The sequence below is a fragment of the Microtus oregoni genome, unplaced genomic scaffold (assembly GCF_018167655.1).
Source record: "Microtus oregoni isolate MIOR12 unplaced genomic scaffold, Mior012 000018F_ref0000195, whole genome shotgun sequence".
In the NCBI taxonomy this organism is placed as follows: Eukaryota; Metazoa; Chordata; class Mammalia; order Rodentia; family Cricetidae; genus Microtus; species Microtus oregoni.
This window is the reverse complement of record NW_024543077.1, coordinates 30140141-30156748: the sequence shown is the minus strand read 5'-3', so window position 1 is coordinate 30156748 and position 16608 is coordinate 30140141. Positions and strand designations below refer to the sequence as shown.

Sequence of the window (16608 nt, the reverse complement as noted above, 5' to 3'; positions counted from 1 at the left end):
CTTCTTCCAGAGCAGCTGCGGCCACCCTAGTCCAGTTCTACATTCCCACTACAGTCTTTTGGGGCCAAAGATACGAGAGGAAAAAACAACTTTTTAAAAACCTACTCCATTTCCAGGACTAAGCATCCACCAGCATCTTGTCCTATGGTCTTCAGCTTTCAAGTTACTAGGAACGGGGGCTGCTTCTGATGAAGCGATTCTTGTAATAAAACCAGTGAAGAAAACTATTTTGGAGAAGGGGAAAACTTCCCCAACACTGTGGGTCAGAATTTCAAAGGGGTTGTATTCTACCATGTTTGAAAACGTGGCCAACAATAAGGAAAGTCAATCTAAAGGAAGCTCACTGATATCAAATCAAATATAACTACCTCCACGAGTCATTTCTTACTCAGGAATATAGGACTTAGTCGGTATGGACTCTGTTGTGTTTAATAAGAGCTGAGCTCCGGCTGAAACTCTTGTCACACTTGGTACATTCGTAAGGCTTCACTCCCCTGTGAATTCTTTGATGGGTGATGAGGTTGGAGCTTTGTGTAAACCCCTTTCCACACTGCACACACTCGTAGGGCTTTTCTCCCGCATGAGTCCTCTGGTGCTTAATCAGATCTGACCTCTCCCCGAAGCTTTGCCAGCACTCGTTACACTCATAGGGCTTCTCCCCGGTGTGAATTTTCTGGTGTGTGATCAGATGGGAGCTGTGGCTGAAGCTTTTCCCACAGGCCATGCACTCGTAGGGCTTCTCTCCCCTGTGCCTCTGCTGGTGCTAGACCAAGTGCGAGATGCGGCTGAAGTTCTCCCCGCACTCGTTGCAGTGGTACGGCTTTTCCCCGGTGTGGATTGTCTGGTGCTGAATGAGGTGAGAGCTCCTTCCAAAGCTCTTCCCCCACTCGTTGCCGTCATAGGGTGGCTCGCCCGTGTGTGTTCTCTGATGCTGGATAAGGTGGGAGCTGCGGCTGAAGCCCTTGCCGCATTTGTAACACTTGTAGGGTCTGTGTCCCGTGTGTGCTTTTGGTGTCGATTGAGGTCTGAAATCTGACTGAAGGCCTCCCCACACTGAGAACTGTAGTAAAAAGAGCAGCGGGGCTGCGTTCCCAGCACCCCGGCAGCCTGATTGGTTAGCTTATGCCCCGAAATAATTACACGGACACTGTATTCTTTTAATCACTGCTTGGCCCATTTCTATCTAGCCTCTTCTAGGCTAACTCTCGCACCTGGACTAGCCCATTTCTAATATTCTATGTAGCACAGCTAGGTGCGCTTACCGGGAAGATTCTAGCCTACATCCATCCTGGGTCTGAGCTTCATCACATCCATCTTCCCGGGAGCTGGGAGCATGGCGTCTCTCTGAGGCGTCTGCTCTTGAGAGGAGAGCTGTGGAGTCTGAGCTTACTTCCTCTTACTCCCTGCGTTCTGTTATGTTTACTCCTCTCACCTATCTTCTAACCAATGAGAGCCAAGCAGTTTCTTTTTATTTAACCAATGACCTTCCTCCATCAGAGAACATATGTGATAGCGGATGCCTGTGTGAACTTCTTTGTGGGCCAGCAGGTCAGTGACCTGCTGGAGAGGGTAGCTGACCCACTCCTCTGCGGTCAGCTCTCCCCACTGTCTTTCGGACCTGTCCCCACTTTCAAAGACTTCTTCGCTTTCCAGGTTCTTCTCAGCATCCCCAATAGGCTCTTCGGACATGGTCACAAACTCCACATCTTCACTAAGCTCTTCTTTCGGGTTGTTTCGTTCTCGTTCCTGATCTGACAGTCCAGTGAGACAACATTTCCTTAATTCTCCTGCATCACGTCCCTGTAAAGGTCTCTTTGTGTAGGATCCAGAGGTCTCCATTCTTCCTGAGTGAAGTACATGGCCATATCTTCAAATGTCACAGGGGCCTGAAATCACACAATGCTTCCTCACTACTTAGCATCTAGGAGTTTAGTCCCAGCCTTTCTTCTTGAAATTAGAGACATGGTTAGAAATGTCGAGAAGGCATTGGCATTAAGTCTGATCTGGGACCCAGCCATGAGCAGGGTGGCTGCCATCTCAGGCTCAAACGTTCGTCTCCTGGGACAGAGAGCAGGAAAAGTAGCTAGTAGACAACGCTGAAGGAGAGGAAAAGCAGGGAGCGAGGCGTGGCTAGAGGTCCTGCCCACTCCCCAGGGCTGGAGTTCAGGTCGCCACCAGGTATGCAGGAAGGGCCCAGGACTGGTCACTCTCCTCCTTCTCTGACCCCCGAGCGAGACCCGCTCTCTGCGTCTAGGTTAATACCAAGTACATGCAAGGCTAGAGTAAGGGAGGACAGCCCCTGGCTAGGTGCCCCCCAACTGGGGGTCAGGCGGATGCTATTAGACAGAGGCTTTCAACCCAGCCCTACAGAACGCCTCTGCTCTTCCCGAATGCCATTTTTAAACAGTCTTGTTGCGGGAGGTCCTCCCACTCCTCCAGCCTATCACCGCTGAGGTACCAGCCCACTGGGGCGTGGTTTCTCTCCCTTTAAAAAAGCGGCCACTTCCCTCTCCTCTCTCTCTTCACTTCCTGCTCCGCCTGTGACTAGACTCCTTTCCTGGTTGCGTAGAGGGCTGTTGCCTGGGACAGTGATCTGTAAGTTTTTTCCCCTTTAAATAAATACCACCCTAATAATCATAACCCCGAATTGGTGTGGCATTGTTTGTGACTTACGCCTTCACAGTCTTTTCTTTCCTACATACCAGTTCAAAGTAACTACATTAAGGCTTTTAATAATTGAAAATTCTTGACCAATATATCAGGCTTATTACTAACTACCTGTCACATTTTTAAGTTAACACATATTCTCCACATAGTAAAACATTTATTAGCATGACACAATCTAGACATGCTCCCTCTGTCTCATGCCTATCTGCTGGCCAGTCATTGCTTTATTTAAGCAAATTGAGTGACAATTCTTCAGAGTATACAACAGAATAATCAACCCACCACAGATGTTCCTTGTACATGAGATTTGCTTTGCAAAATATTCAAAACCTGTCATGAAGCTGATATCCTTTTTACATCAGACCTACTCAAAGCTGAGCATGTGTGTTACAAATATAAACCAGCATAAATAACCATAGAAAGACACAGTCAGAGCTAGCAATGAATTGTATGTACTATTGTATGAATTTGTATGTGCTATTGTACAACTGTGTGTGTATGTTTGGGCATTCTGTGTGTATATACTTGTGGAAATATAAGTATGTGATTGTATATATGTGTGTGTATATATTTGGAAGACAGAAGTGAATCTCTGGTTTCAGGCCTTTGATTTGATCAAACTTTTATTTTCTATTTCTTTTCAGATAGGGTCTCTGATTGCTTTGTAACTTTCCAAGTAGACTAGGCTAGCTGACCAACAAGCCCCAGGTTCTCATTTGTCTCCATGTCCCTTTCCCATTACTAGTGTTAAAAGTCCTTGTGACTTTTTTCGTTTTCTCTTCAGCATGGATTCTTGGGCTCAAACTGAGTTCCTTCTTCTTACAAGAAAATCTCACCTGTCTTCTCAGGCCTCTCAACTACAGATATTCTGTCAGCATTGTTTAGTTTTGGTTTAGTTTGTCAGATAGTTCCATGTAGCCGTGAGATTGGACTCCAAGTGCTTTATCTCCCTACCTATCTATGTACCTATCAATCTGTCTTTCTAATTTTTTTGAGACAGTATCTCAAAGTGGAGCGCTCAAATTCTCCTACTCTAATTAATCAATAAATTCCAGGAATCTTCTTGTCTGCTTCTTCCCCTGACCTGGAATTACAGGCATAGGCATCCAGAACCTGACATTTTATTTGGGTGCTGGGAACCCAAAATCAGGTATCTAATTCTTGCACTACGGACTTTAACATCCCCCCATGCCCCACTGCGATCTCCTAGAAAGCAGATTATGAAAACAATGTGAACAGATGGATAGATGTTAGATAAACTGATGACACAGAATGGCTAGCAATTGTGAAGTCTAGCTTTAGTGCTTAGGAGTTCATTGCCATGGTTAGAGTTTGAAATTGAATTGAGCCCATAGTTCACATGCTTATTGACTTGTTTTTCCCAGATGGTGGTACCATTTGGGGTTAGTGTGATCTTTAGAGTATAGTTGGAGGAAGTAGGTCACTGGAGATGTGCCGTGCAAGTTATATATTTCCCTGGCCTTTCGTGTATTCCTTCTCTCTGCTTTCTAGTCCCCATGACATAAAGAAACTTCTCGGTAACCTTTCCAGTCATTGTGAATTTCTGCCTAATGGCACAGGACTAAACAACTGTGAACAGTTGTTCCCAGAAGAATGCCACACCTACACTGGGCCTTCTGCAAGAATAATCAATTGATTAGAACTTTTGTGATTCTGGAGAGGTTTGGATGATGTAGGTTTAGAGCATAATTATAGTTTATCTTAGATTATCTTTAGTCCCTTTAATAGTTATTTGTCTTAGCGTTCTATTTTCTGTACTAAGGGATTTTAAAGGACTTCTCAACAAAGTTATTGATTTGCAATATGCAGAAAAAGTAACTTTGGATATTGAAACCACATAATTAATACCAGATGATGTAGAATTGACTCCATTGTTTTTTCAGGTTCAAGATATAATCAGGAATAGGCTTTGTCTTATATATATATAGCACACATTAGATCCCATATGGGTCTGTCAGGTCCTCTAGCATAAGGAAATGTAGAAACTAAATAATTATTGTTTGGAAATGTGATGATGACATCAGAATTCATAAAAATATCATGTCAATAGCAGGATTGAAAAAGTTCTTTTCCAGGAGCTGGAGAGATGGCTCAGAGGTTAAGAGCATTGCCTGCTCTTCCAAAGGTCGTGATTTCAATTCCCAGCAACCACATGGTGGCTCACAACCATCTGGAATGAGGTCTGGTGCCCTCTTCTGGCCTGCCGGCATACACACAGACAGAACATTGTATACATAATAAATAAATAAATATTAAAAAAAGAAAAAGTTCTTTTCTATTGCGTGGGAACAAGCTGTATAACAAACACCACTGTGTTTGAGAACTAACAGATGTCATGACTTTGTCTTTTTCTACTTCCCCTGTATATTAGATTCATGTATGCCTCTTTAGGGTCCTCATGTTGTCTAGGTTCTCTGGAATTGTGAATTTTAGGCTGGTGTTTCTTCGCTTTATGTCTAAATGTTACTTATGAGTGAATACATACAATATTTCTTTCTGGGTCTGGGTTACCTCAATCAATATAGTGTGTTCTAGATCCATCCATTTGCCTGCAAATTTCAAGATGTCATTATTTTACTGTGAAGTACTCAGTTATGTAAATGTAGCCCCCTTTCCTTGTTCATTCTTGGGTCAAGGGACATATAAGTATTTTTCACTACCTGCTGCCTGGTGATTTGGATGTAGCGCTCTCAGCTCTTTCTTTAGTACCAAGTCTGCGTGCACACCACCATGCTACCTATTGAAGTGAGAAACCACAAAAGTGTATTTAACTATTCAGGGTTCAAAGGAAAAATAAACTCAGAAATAGAGAACTAGGTAGATGCCACTGTTCTAGATGCTCCTGTCCTGTAATTCTCCCAAGAGCTATGATGACCAACAGCCAGGATTGCACCAGTTCTGACTAACAAAGAGAGAACATAAACTTCTACTCCCTTTTTTTGGTCATATTTACAGAGAAAAACATACCCATGGTAAGTCATGCCCAATTGTCATAGACTATCTAAAATATATCTCAGCTTGACCTTGAAAATATACCTAATATAACTACAAGATGGATTATAATTGATGACTACTAATTTATATTTCATGATATTCTAATTAGTTGATATAATAACTTTAAAGGCCTACACATTTGCATTGAATTGTTATATAAGGTATATAGGTACAATACTTTGATTGAGATTAAAAACAAATATATGTATATATATATATAATTTTCTAACAAAACAACTGTAAATTTGTATCAATTTACAAAAATCTATATCAATATAAACTGAGATTACCCAAGCACCACCCAAAAATAGACCATCCAAAGGAAATGCTTAACATTCCAACCATTTTAGATAGGATCACCTGCCAGCACACACTCACCAGGACACCCCTAGGTAAATGTCAACCAATCAGGGGTCCTGAACCTTAGAAACTCCTCATCCCCACCTTGACTACTATAAAAACCAAACTCTAACTCAGTTCAGAGCTCTCCAGTTATTCCAATACACAGGACATGCAGAGAGACCGAGTTTGCAAACTTGCATAAAATAAAGGCTCTTTGCTTTTATGTATAGGACGTGATCTCCTTGTTGGCTTTTTGGAGACTTTGCAGATTTGGGTATAACATATTTATGTATTTCAGCATACATATTTACCCACACTTAACAAGGATGAAGTTGGAAGGGAATTGTGGCAGGGATGGAATAAGGAAATAAAAAAATGATGTATTTTCTTTTGATTAACAAATTTTAAAGATTAATTTTAAATTAAAAAGAGGGGCTAGATAGATGGCTCATCACTGGGTGTTTTCACAGAGGACCCTGATTCCATTCCTGGACCCTGCATGCTAGCACACCATTTGTTCTGATTCAAGTCCCAGGTATCTCATCCCTTCTTCTGCCCTCTGTAGGTACTGTGCAGAGGCACATGCAAGCAAAACACTGTATAACTAAAGATTTTTTTAAGGTTAGAGAAAAGAAAAAAATGAAATTCTCTACAGTGATGTCCTGACCCCGAGACAGACAGCAAGCCAGGTCTAGTTAAAATGGACTCCTTCTTACCTTGCATGGAAGCAGCTGTGGCCTTCTGTCTTGCCACCCTGCTCAGAGCAAAACCAGCTTTGCTCTGAGAGTAACAGAGATCATCATAACCGTTCATCCAGGAGCACTGTATAGAGGGCTTTTAGGTGACTTTTCCTTGAAGTTTTCTGGTTTTGTGTTCTCTATCTTTTGTGTCTGTGAGATATACGGTGTTGGTACAGTTATCTTTTAGATTGATCATCAAGATTGACAATCTACTTTTCACAATGTCATCTACTTGATTTTCAACTAAGACCTTATGGTAAAATATAAACATGCCAGAGACAGTTCTTTCCGTCATTTGTCTAATTTACGTATGTTCCTACAAGACTTCGTGGTAAGATTTCCTAAATATCTGTTTTTACATTGGAATCATGTTCACTAGTGGATTTGTTAATTTAGCATGCTTAAGAAAAGGGAGAACATATCATGAGTGTGTTCAGACATCCTAAGGAAAATCCCCATTCTTCCTTTGTTGAGGAAAAACACTATTTTGAAAATAACTCCCTTGCACTTTGTGCCTCCAGCAAGAATAATTTTGTTTTCATTTCTTTTGTCTTGGCTGTAGAAATGGCTATTTTTGGTGGTCAAACTGACTACCTCTGGAATTAATCAATACACAAAGAATTAATTATACCTGAGAGAGATTTTACTTAAAGATTTTGGAATGGGAAAATCCTCCACTAATCTGGATAGCTTGAAATAATAGGACCCACCTTTAGCTGCTTGGTGGGCATGCACACCTTTAACACCTTGACACAGGAGCAAGAGGTGTGGGACCCTCACCCCTTATTATCAAAGGGAAGAGAAGAAATTTCCTAGCAGAATGTTTTCTCAGGAAGATAGTGGAATTCCCCTCTCCCACCTGCAAGATTCCAAGCAGAAGGTCACCTAGGTCAGCCGAGCCAGCCACCTGGTACAGGCTGTTAAAGATGGCCTATCTCAAGGACAGTGGCCTTGCTCTAAGAACAAGGAGAAAGCTGACTTTACAGAATGGGAGGAAGCAAAAGTCCTTGTACCCATGCTAAGGCAACATCAAAGATTCTCTTTGTAGTTAAGGCTTTAAAAGCTTACCCCACAGAGGAGATACAACTCCTCTCTACCTTGCTGTAATGGGGGTGGAGATGAGTTCCAAACATGTTTGCATTATGCTGATTAAACCTTGCTTATTACAGTCTGGACCTATCTGGTGGTCTCTCTCTGGTGGTCATAATCTGGGCACAACAAGAGGCACTGGGATTTTCTGAGTTTGAGACCAGTCTGGCCTACCGAATGAGTTCCACACCTACACAGAAAAACCTGTCTTGAAATCACAAAAGGAAGAAAATCTGAATCAAACAAGATTATGATCTAATTTTAACCTTCTCACCTTCTGGTAGCAGCAATTGCATATAAAGTACATTGAAGTAGAAAAGTCTCTTTTTTATCAACTTGCTCTGGCTACCAAGCTCATTCCTTTACTAGTACTAGAGACTACTTCTTTGAAATTTCGGTGAATACTTAAAATCAGTTGAGACATCAAGCCTCATGGGCTGAACAACTACTGGATTCTTCACTTGATCTTTGGGAAAAGGCTGAGAAGCAATCTACGGAATTCTTTAATTGTCATTTTTAAGTAGCTATTTTTAGACAACCTGAAACACAGCTTGTGAAACATTATACTAAGCCCACTTTTTACATACATGTTGAGATTCATTCTACCAATCCTGTTCATGTAGAGAATCTTGAATACTGCAGTTCCTTCTAGCGCCATTATTCTCTACATATTCCCATTTCCATGAACACTACTCTTTTTATTATTATTCATTTTCCTGAAGTTTGCTTCAAATTCCAGTAATAAAACCCATAAAGCAATGGAGCCATCATCCAGCCTTCTGATGGGGGAAAGATCAGTCATCTTGTTTGAGATCTGGTTCCTCCTTTTCTCTTTTCCGTTGTGTGAATCCCTGTGAAAACCATGTAAAAAGTATCTTCAGTTTATCTGACCTCAGCATGAAGCCACAGAACTAACATCTCCTTTTGTGACCTTAAAACTCTCTTTAGCTGTTAATGTTCTGGGCATCTTTCCCCTGTGGGACAGGGAATCCCTACACCCACCTAGCACAGCACAGTGCACTGTACAAGCTAACTGGCCAGGTCGTATTCTGGAGGTAAAAGGGAAAGTTCCTGTGGAGTGCAAGATTATGATGGTGTCGGCTTTTATAACCGGGGCAAGTGCTATTGAAATGCATATGCACTGTACAAGCTAACTGGCCAGGTCGTATTCTGGAGGTAAAAGGGAAAGTTCCTGTGGAGTGCAAGATTATGATGGTGTCGGCTTCCATAGCCAGGGCAAGTGCTATTGAAATGCATATCTCGGCCAATCAAGAAAAGATCTTTGACTCAGGTGGCTGGAGAGGCCCAAAGTCTCTGTGCTGTCTTGTGAAGCGCACTTCAGTCCTGTGGGAGGTGTTCTTGTCACTCAGGCCTCCCTCACTAGCCAATCAGGCCCTCCAGGTGACCTGCCAGTCAGATGTTGTGCAGGGCTCTTCCGGGCACCGCATTCAGTCTCGATTTTGCAGAGGAGCTGGCGCCATTTGTTTTCTGTGTTCCGGTGAAGTTACTGCTGCAGGAAGTTGATAAACTGAGAGCTTTGGCGAGCTGAGAAACCACAACATGGTGAGCAGGGGAACGCTGTCTCCAGATGGGGAGGAGCAGAGGGTGAGGTGCGGGAGACAGCATGGTGCATCCTCCCAGGATACGCGTGGGAACCTGCCGCCAGATTCTCTGCATTGTGAAGTCCCACGTGGTCCTGTTAATTCCTAGACCTAGGGACAGACCTCTGAATAACTTTACGCTTTGGGTTTAATCCGCTTAAAGAATTGGGAGCAGGGTGCTGTGTGTACAAACATCTTGTCAACTTCAATATGCCAAAGTCAGTGAAGCCTAGGTTCTTCAGAATCTTCTCGATATTGCGCACTTTGCATTTAACTTTACATACAATCTCCATTTAAGTTTAACTATGTGGATGGTATCAAGGCATCTCACCAGTTGGGTAGCGCAGCACTTTTAGCTGCAACGTAGAAGAGGAGAATTGGTGATATAAAGGATTTGCCAATGCCTTGGAAATAGTTCAGTCTCACAAAGTAGAATTAGCTGAGGGAGGACTGCCTCTTAATAACCCAAAAGATAAATGTGTTTTATTCAGGGCTGTTAGAGTTTAGGATGCTAGGGTACACTTTGCTCAACTGGGTTGTCCAGATATTTGGCTCCAAACTATTACAAAGAATCCACTGTTGATTCCAGATATCAAAGAACAACCTTTATCAAGCCTTTCAAGGAGGCATTACAGTTTGCCACTGTCAGTGTGTGAAGTGATTTCTCAATGAAAGTTATATTAATTCTAGAACAGCTGCATTTCCACCCTGTTAGAAAAATAGTTTCTGAAACAAGTTCTCTTATGTTGATGCAGGTGGCCTTGGTCTGCTGCTGTCCAGGGCAATGACCTTGCTGTCCTGTACACTAGACTTTCAAAACTCCTTTAAAAATGATTGCACCACCTCACAGTTTTAAAATTATAAATGAGAGTCATGTAGTTGACTATGCATTGCAGTTGCAGGGAAAGGATTTGCATGTGGAGCATTCCTTCTGTCCTCAGACTACAGTAGGAGGAAGAGTTTATTGAAGCTGGTGGAGACACAGTGCAGAAAAGGAGAGGCTGGACTGAGGGTGAAAACTTTCCTCCTTCATAAGTAGTTGAGGTTAGCTATGTGAAATCAGGTAGTCAACTGTAGATGCTCTATGAATGTCCTGATTGACCATTGTTTGCAGTCCACAGACCAGTGCCAAAAGGAAACTGGGAAAGGGAGTGACCTTATCTTTAAACCTAATTGCTATACTTACAGTAGTTCATCTACAATAGAAGATCTGGGCAAAATGTTGTGGCTCTACTTAACAGGACTTTTCTCTATTAAGACATTGATCTTTAGAGAAAATACATGAAAAATTTTTACTGTGCTCTAATACAAATCCCTAGTCTCTGCAGTATATGACCATAAAGTCTGTCCCAAGATTTCAAAATAGTTTTTGAGATGACAACTACATCATATTTACATTCTCCTTGCTGCCTCCAAGCCCTAAGATCCCTGGATTGTTTTTTAATTCCTGGTCTATTCTATTTTAACAACAGTTATAGAGTAACCACAGTTACACTCTAACAGTAGTTACGTTATGAATGTGACCTGTTTGTCTGTAGGATTTTCCATCTCTGAGCCAATGGGATGCTGAACTGGAAAGTGGATATGTAATGGAATGTGCACACAAAGGACCCTGTGCTTTAGATGAGAAAGAGGATGTGCTCTAGTAGAGTGGAAAAATGTGTACTTAATACAAACTGTCTAAACTGGGGCCCTGTCTGCTGGGCTGGGAGGGCAGAACTGGATGGAAGGATTGTGCTGTCTGAGTCATTTGATCTCTGATCCTCCTGTAGAGGAGCTGCTAATAGTGAGAGGCTAGGCTAGGTGGCCCTATCCAGTGAGGAATTCTGAGCAGGGTTAGACATCAAGAGTACTAGTGGGCAGACAGTTTGTCAGTTCTTTCCATGATTCTCTTCTGTCTCTGCTGTAGGGGGTGGTAAGGAAGACCATAAGCAATCCTGTAATGAGTGGGGCATGTTCAGAGCAGTTCTGTTGAAATGTCATTTCTGCTGAGACTGGGAAGTACCATGAGATAGACTGCAGTTATGTTGGTCCATGTGGTTCATGTAGGCAGTGGTGCTTGTTCTCTGAGCCTCTTTGTGTATAGAAATACTGCAGCCCTGGAATGGAAGGAAATGATGCTGGTTGTATCTCTGTCCAGAGTACACACATGGGCACTGCTTTTGCTGTGCAGTGGGAAGAGAGATTAGAAAACTGAAGGTTTAGTTTCTAGAAGTTCTGAATATTGCATTCCAGTTTCAGGTTTGTGTTATAAAGATTACAAATTGTTTAGGACCTGGTAGAGCAATAGTAGAGTAGAGTGCTTTTAACATGGTGTTACCACTAGCTGCAATGGTGGGATCCAGTGAAGCTTAGTTCCAGGGGACAAAAGGAGTTTCTGATGTGCAGAGATTTCTCAGGTGTGCAGTGTGGTAGACAGGTAGATAGGGCACAATCCACATATTCTGCTCTATGCCATGTAGCAGAAAGCAGATTTTAAACCATTTTTAGGTTGTTTTGGGATTGAAAAGATTAATTAGATTAACACTTCATCAGGCATCTTAAAATATATGCTCAGTTAGCAGAAAGGAGGAATTAAGGCCATAAAGATAGGTTACAGAATAGATTATTAATTTTTACAGTTTTAAATGCTAGTAAAAAGGAAACAACAGCTGTGGGGAGACATTAGATAATAAAAAAGCCCTGCTAAATTAAACCAACCTGTATGGTTTAAAGATACATTGCATTCAGAATAAAAACCAAGATATGAATTAAATTGGGGAATAAAGTTATAGATACCACTTCAATCCTTAAAGATTAACTTCAAACAAAAAGATCTCTTGAGACTGCTCTTCGGGCTGATGATGGAGGGGGAGTTGACTGGGGGGGGGGAGGGAAATGGGAGGTGGTGGCAGGGAGGAGACAGAAATCTTTAATAATTAAGTAAATAAATAAATAAATAAATAAATAAAAAATCCCTTGAGTAAAAGAAACAGTAGTTCATCAGAGAGCATTACCATTCAATCTTACCTAATTCGTAAGATTACCAGATGTCTTCCTTTTGATTAAATATAATTTCCAACAATAAATCTTCATAAAGGTAGGGTTCCGGCAGAGTTTTGTTTTGTCTTTACAAAAGTATGAAAACATTGAACTAAGGAATCTAAAAACCACTAGACAACCGAGGTATCTAAATAATAACACATCATCCAAATAAAATATCCTCTTCAAAAGAATAAATTGGCCTAACAGTCACTTATTATAATCATGTTAGGTGTGTTTTCAAGGTGAAACAAAAAGACATTTTGTTTCCTTTTTTTTTTTTAAAGACACATTCCTCTGGCTTTCCTGGAATTCACTTTGTAGAACAGGCTGGCCTCTAACTTAGTGAGATATATCTGCCTCTGCTGTGAAAGTGCTGGAATTAAAGGCATGCACCACTATAGCCTGACAAAAATTTATTTTACATACACAGGTGGTGTTGTTTCTTCATTTTAAATGTTGTTTGCTTTATACTTCCTGTTTACTCAGGGAATATTATATCCCTCTGAGTTCTCTGATGGAGCTAAAAGCTCAATAATTGTAATTATGCATGTTAACAAATTGAAAAAAAATGAATTAAAAAATGTATAATGTATATAAGGCTAAGAGGCAGAAACATTATTTAAGGTTAGTAATACCAGTTAGGATAAAAAGTACTTTAGGTACAACACCTTGGGCTTACTAAGATAGGATAGATGATCAAACATTTTCTCTAAATTTACCAAATGCAAATGGATTGGACATTGTTAGTATAATTCTCCCCTTTATATCTTATATATAGTTAATGTATTTAGTGTATATAGCTTTACTGTGTTAGTTAAAACCTTCATTTTTAATTAGACAAATAGGGAAATGCGTGATATTTTGATTATATTCTGATAATAAAGCTTGCTTAGCATTACAGCAGAGCTAATCACTACCTGACCAAAATTTACCATAGAGGTTTGGAGGACTCTGGACAGATAGGAGTCAGGATTCCTAAGGCAGGCCTAAGAGAATATTAGCACTTTACTAACATGGAGAGACTGAAGAGGTGGTAGTCACAAGTTGCTGGTTAACTGCTTCTCTGATCTTTCAGTTTCTTACCCTGCTCTCTGACTCCTGATTTCTTATTGTTAAATGTCAATTAGACTAATGCTTCAGCAGGGACAGAACTTTCTAAACCCTTTGGAAATAAAGCCCATATACCTGAGATAGAGCCACAAGATTTGTCATTTGCCCTGCTAAGTTTTCATCTTTCCTTGACCCAATCTTCCCTCAGTTTTCCTCATTCCTCTCTTTCATTTGTCTTTTATTTATTCTTCTTTCATCTTGATTGCAGTGTTTCCTCCCACCATTGCTCTCTGTCCCAACCTTCCCCCAAATCTCTCTTCTTTGTTTAACTTTAGAGAAGAGCAGGTCTCTCATACATATCAACCGAATGTGGTGTCTTAATTAGGGTTTCTGTTGTGATGAAACACGATGACCAAAATGCAAGATTGGGAGAAAAGAGATAATTTGGCTTATACTGCCATATTGTTGTTCACTATTAAAGGATGTCATGGTAGGAACTTAAAGAGGGCAGGACCCTGAATAGATTTTTGTATGTTGAACCATCCTTGCATCTGTGAGATGAAGGATGACTTCATCATGGTAGACGATTTTTTTGATGTGTCCTTGGATTTGATTTGCTAGTATTTTATTGAGTAGTTTTGCATGTATGTTCATCAGTGAGATGGGTCTGGAATTCTCCTTGTTTGAATCTTTGTGTGGTTTGGTATAAGGGTAACTGTAGCTTCATAAAAAGGGTTTGGCAATCTTATTTCTGTTTCTATTATGTGGAACCCTTTGAGGAGTATAGTTATTACTTCTTGGTTCTGACAGAATTCTGAACTGAAACTGTCTTTCCATGGGCTCTTTTTGGTTGGAAGGCTTTTGATTACTTCTTCTCTTTCCTTGCAGGTTATAAGCTCACTTGAATTGTTCATCTGGTCTTGATTTAATTTTGGTATTTTATTGACTTCAGCCCTCAATTTGATTATTTCCTATCCTCTACTCCTCCTGGGTGAGTCTGCTTCTTTTTGTTCTAGAGCTTTCAGGTGTGCTGGTAAGTAACTGGTGTGAGTTTTCTCCACTTTCTTTATGTAGGCACTTAGCGCTATGACCTTTCATCTTAGCACTGCTTTCATAGTGTCCATAGATTTGGGTATTCTGTCCCATCATTTTTGTTTAATTCTACAAAGTATTTAATTTCTTTCTTTATTTCTTCCTTGACCTAGGGGTGGTTTAATAGATCACTGTTCAATTTCCATGAGGTTTTAGGCTTTCTATGATTAGTGTTGTTAAATCCTAACTTTAAAACATAGTGATCTGGTAAGACACAGGGGGTTATTCCATTTTTTGTGTGTCAAGGTTTGCTTTGTTAACATGTTTGTGGTCCATGTTAGAAAGGATCAGTGAGGTACTGAGAAGAAGGTATATTTCAAAGAAGCCATTTAAACTTCTTGGTTCTTCCTCATGTCAAAAAACAGGCCTCTAACAAGCTGTTCAAGGAGGCATTAGAGGGTCACAACCAACCTTAAGGCCTGGTGTGCCTTAAAGTTCCCCTTTCTTTGTAAGAAAAGCATAGTTCTACCAGATGGGCAAAATGACATCAGCTGACAAATATTTGAAAAGCAAAATACTGTTTGGTACGGACTGACCTGGTCAATCAAGGCTTTCATTTAGGACCTCAGGCAGAGAGAAAGAACATTCTTGGAAGCCTTCCCTTAGGGCCCGATGTATTGATAATAAAACAAAGCCCCTTATCTAAAACCAGGAATATGTTTGGAAGCACTGGTAATGGTCTGGCGATAAGCCCTTTGTGGAGAAGTTTCTTCTGGTTCTTAGAAACCAACTCTTCCTAGCATATGGAGCTATGATTTTCAGTCCCCAAGCCAACTCTGCACGTAGGAAAGTTCTTGAGATGCCCTGTATTCCTGTTGTGTAGAATTGTTTGACTAGCCTCCTCCTAAATTTTTCCCATTGTGTAATAGTTTCTACTGACTTCATAAAATTCTTCCATTTCTTTCCATTTACTCCCTGGAAGTATACGAGATACAGTATGCTTTTCTTCTTCTCTCTTTTTTATTTTGTTTTTGTTTTTTTGTTTTTTAGGACAGAGTTTCTCTGTAGGTCTGACCTGACTATCCTAGACTGTCTTGACTATTCTAGAACAATCTCTGTAGACCAGGCTTGCTTTAAAGTCACAGAGATTACTTGGTTCTGCCTCCTGAGTCTTGGGATTAAAGGCCTGTGCCACCATTGCCTGGGAAGATACTACTTTTCTTAAGAAGCTTACAAAGCATAGGCCATATCTTCTCCAAGTCCACCTTAACCTAGCTTCTATCCTTTTTACATTGTACTTGTCCTGTCTTTCTCATCCCCTGTGACCTTCACGTCAGAACACTGTCAGTGAAGAATTCCCTGCTGTCTCAGGTCACCCTTGTACTTAAGAAATTATTCTGAGAATAACCATGTCGTGTAGCTCTCCTGTCTGCCTAAATGTCTAGCCTGGCAAGTTTTCTGTTTTTATTTCAGTTGTTCAAGGTGTAACCTGGAGCCTGAACCTAAAGGACACTCAAGGATAATAGCATATGTGGAACTCAAAATCTCTCTTAGTTTGCTCCTCTTTGAGCATTAGCCAGTGATGGATGCATGCCATCATTAAACGGATTTTTCTTTATTAATTTCCTAAGTGAGTGAAGTGGTTTCTCAATGCAAAGGCATATCAGTCCTATGGAACAGCTGCATTTCCATCTTGTTAGAAAAATTGTTTCTGAGACAACTTCTGTTATATTGACTTAGGTGGCCTTGGTCTGTTGCTGTCCAGGGCAATGACCTTGCTGTTCTCTATATTACATTTTCAAAATTCTTAAATAAAAAGACTGTTCCACCTCCCAGTTTTAAAATTATCCATTTGAGTCATGTAGTTGACTATTCTATGCAGTCACAGGAAAAGGATTTGCATATGGAGCACTCCTTCTGTCTTCAGACCACAATAGGAGGAATAGATTATTCTGTATACTGCAGGGGACACAGCATAGGCAATCAGGTGTTGGTGCCACCATTATGAAAAAGGACTGGACTGTGGTACAGGGAGTGATTTTGTAATT

The 16608-nt window shown here is 40.8% G+C and overlaps 1 protein-coding gene across 1 annotated transcript in view; it reads right to left on the bottom strand.

The window, feature by feature from the left end:
* Nucleotides 1-403: 403 nt before the first annotated feature.
* The window catches only part of LOC121458830 (zinc finger protein 436-like), a 52004-nt gene continuing 35799 nt past the window's right edge, over nt 404-16608 (bottom strand). Inside the window, 2 exon segments of the mRNA XM_041668159.1 lie at nt 404-1005; nt 7941-7956. Of these exon segments, the coding sequence (XP_041524093.1) occupies nt 404-1005; nt 7941-7956 (618 nt within the window).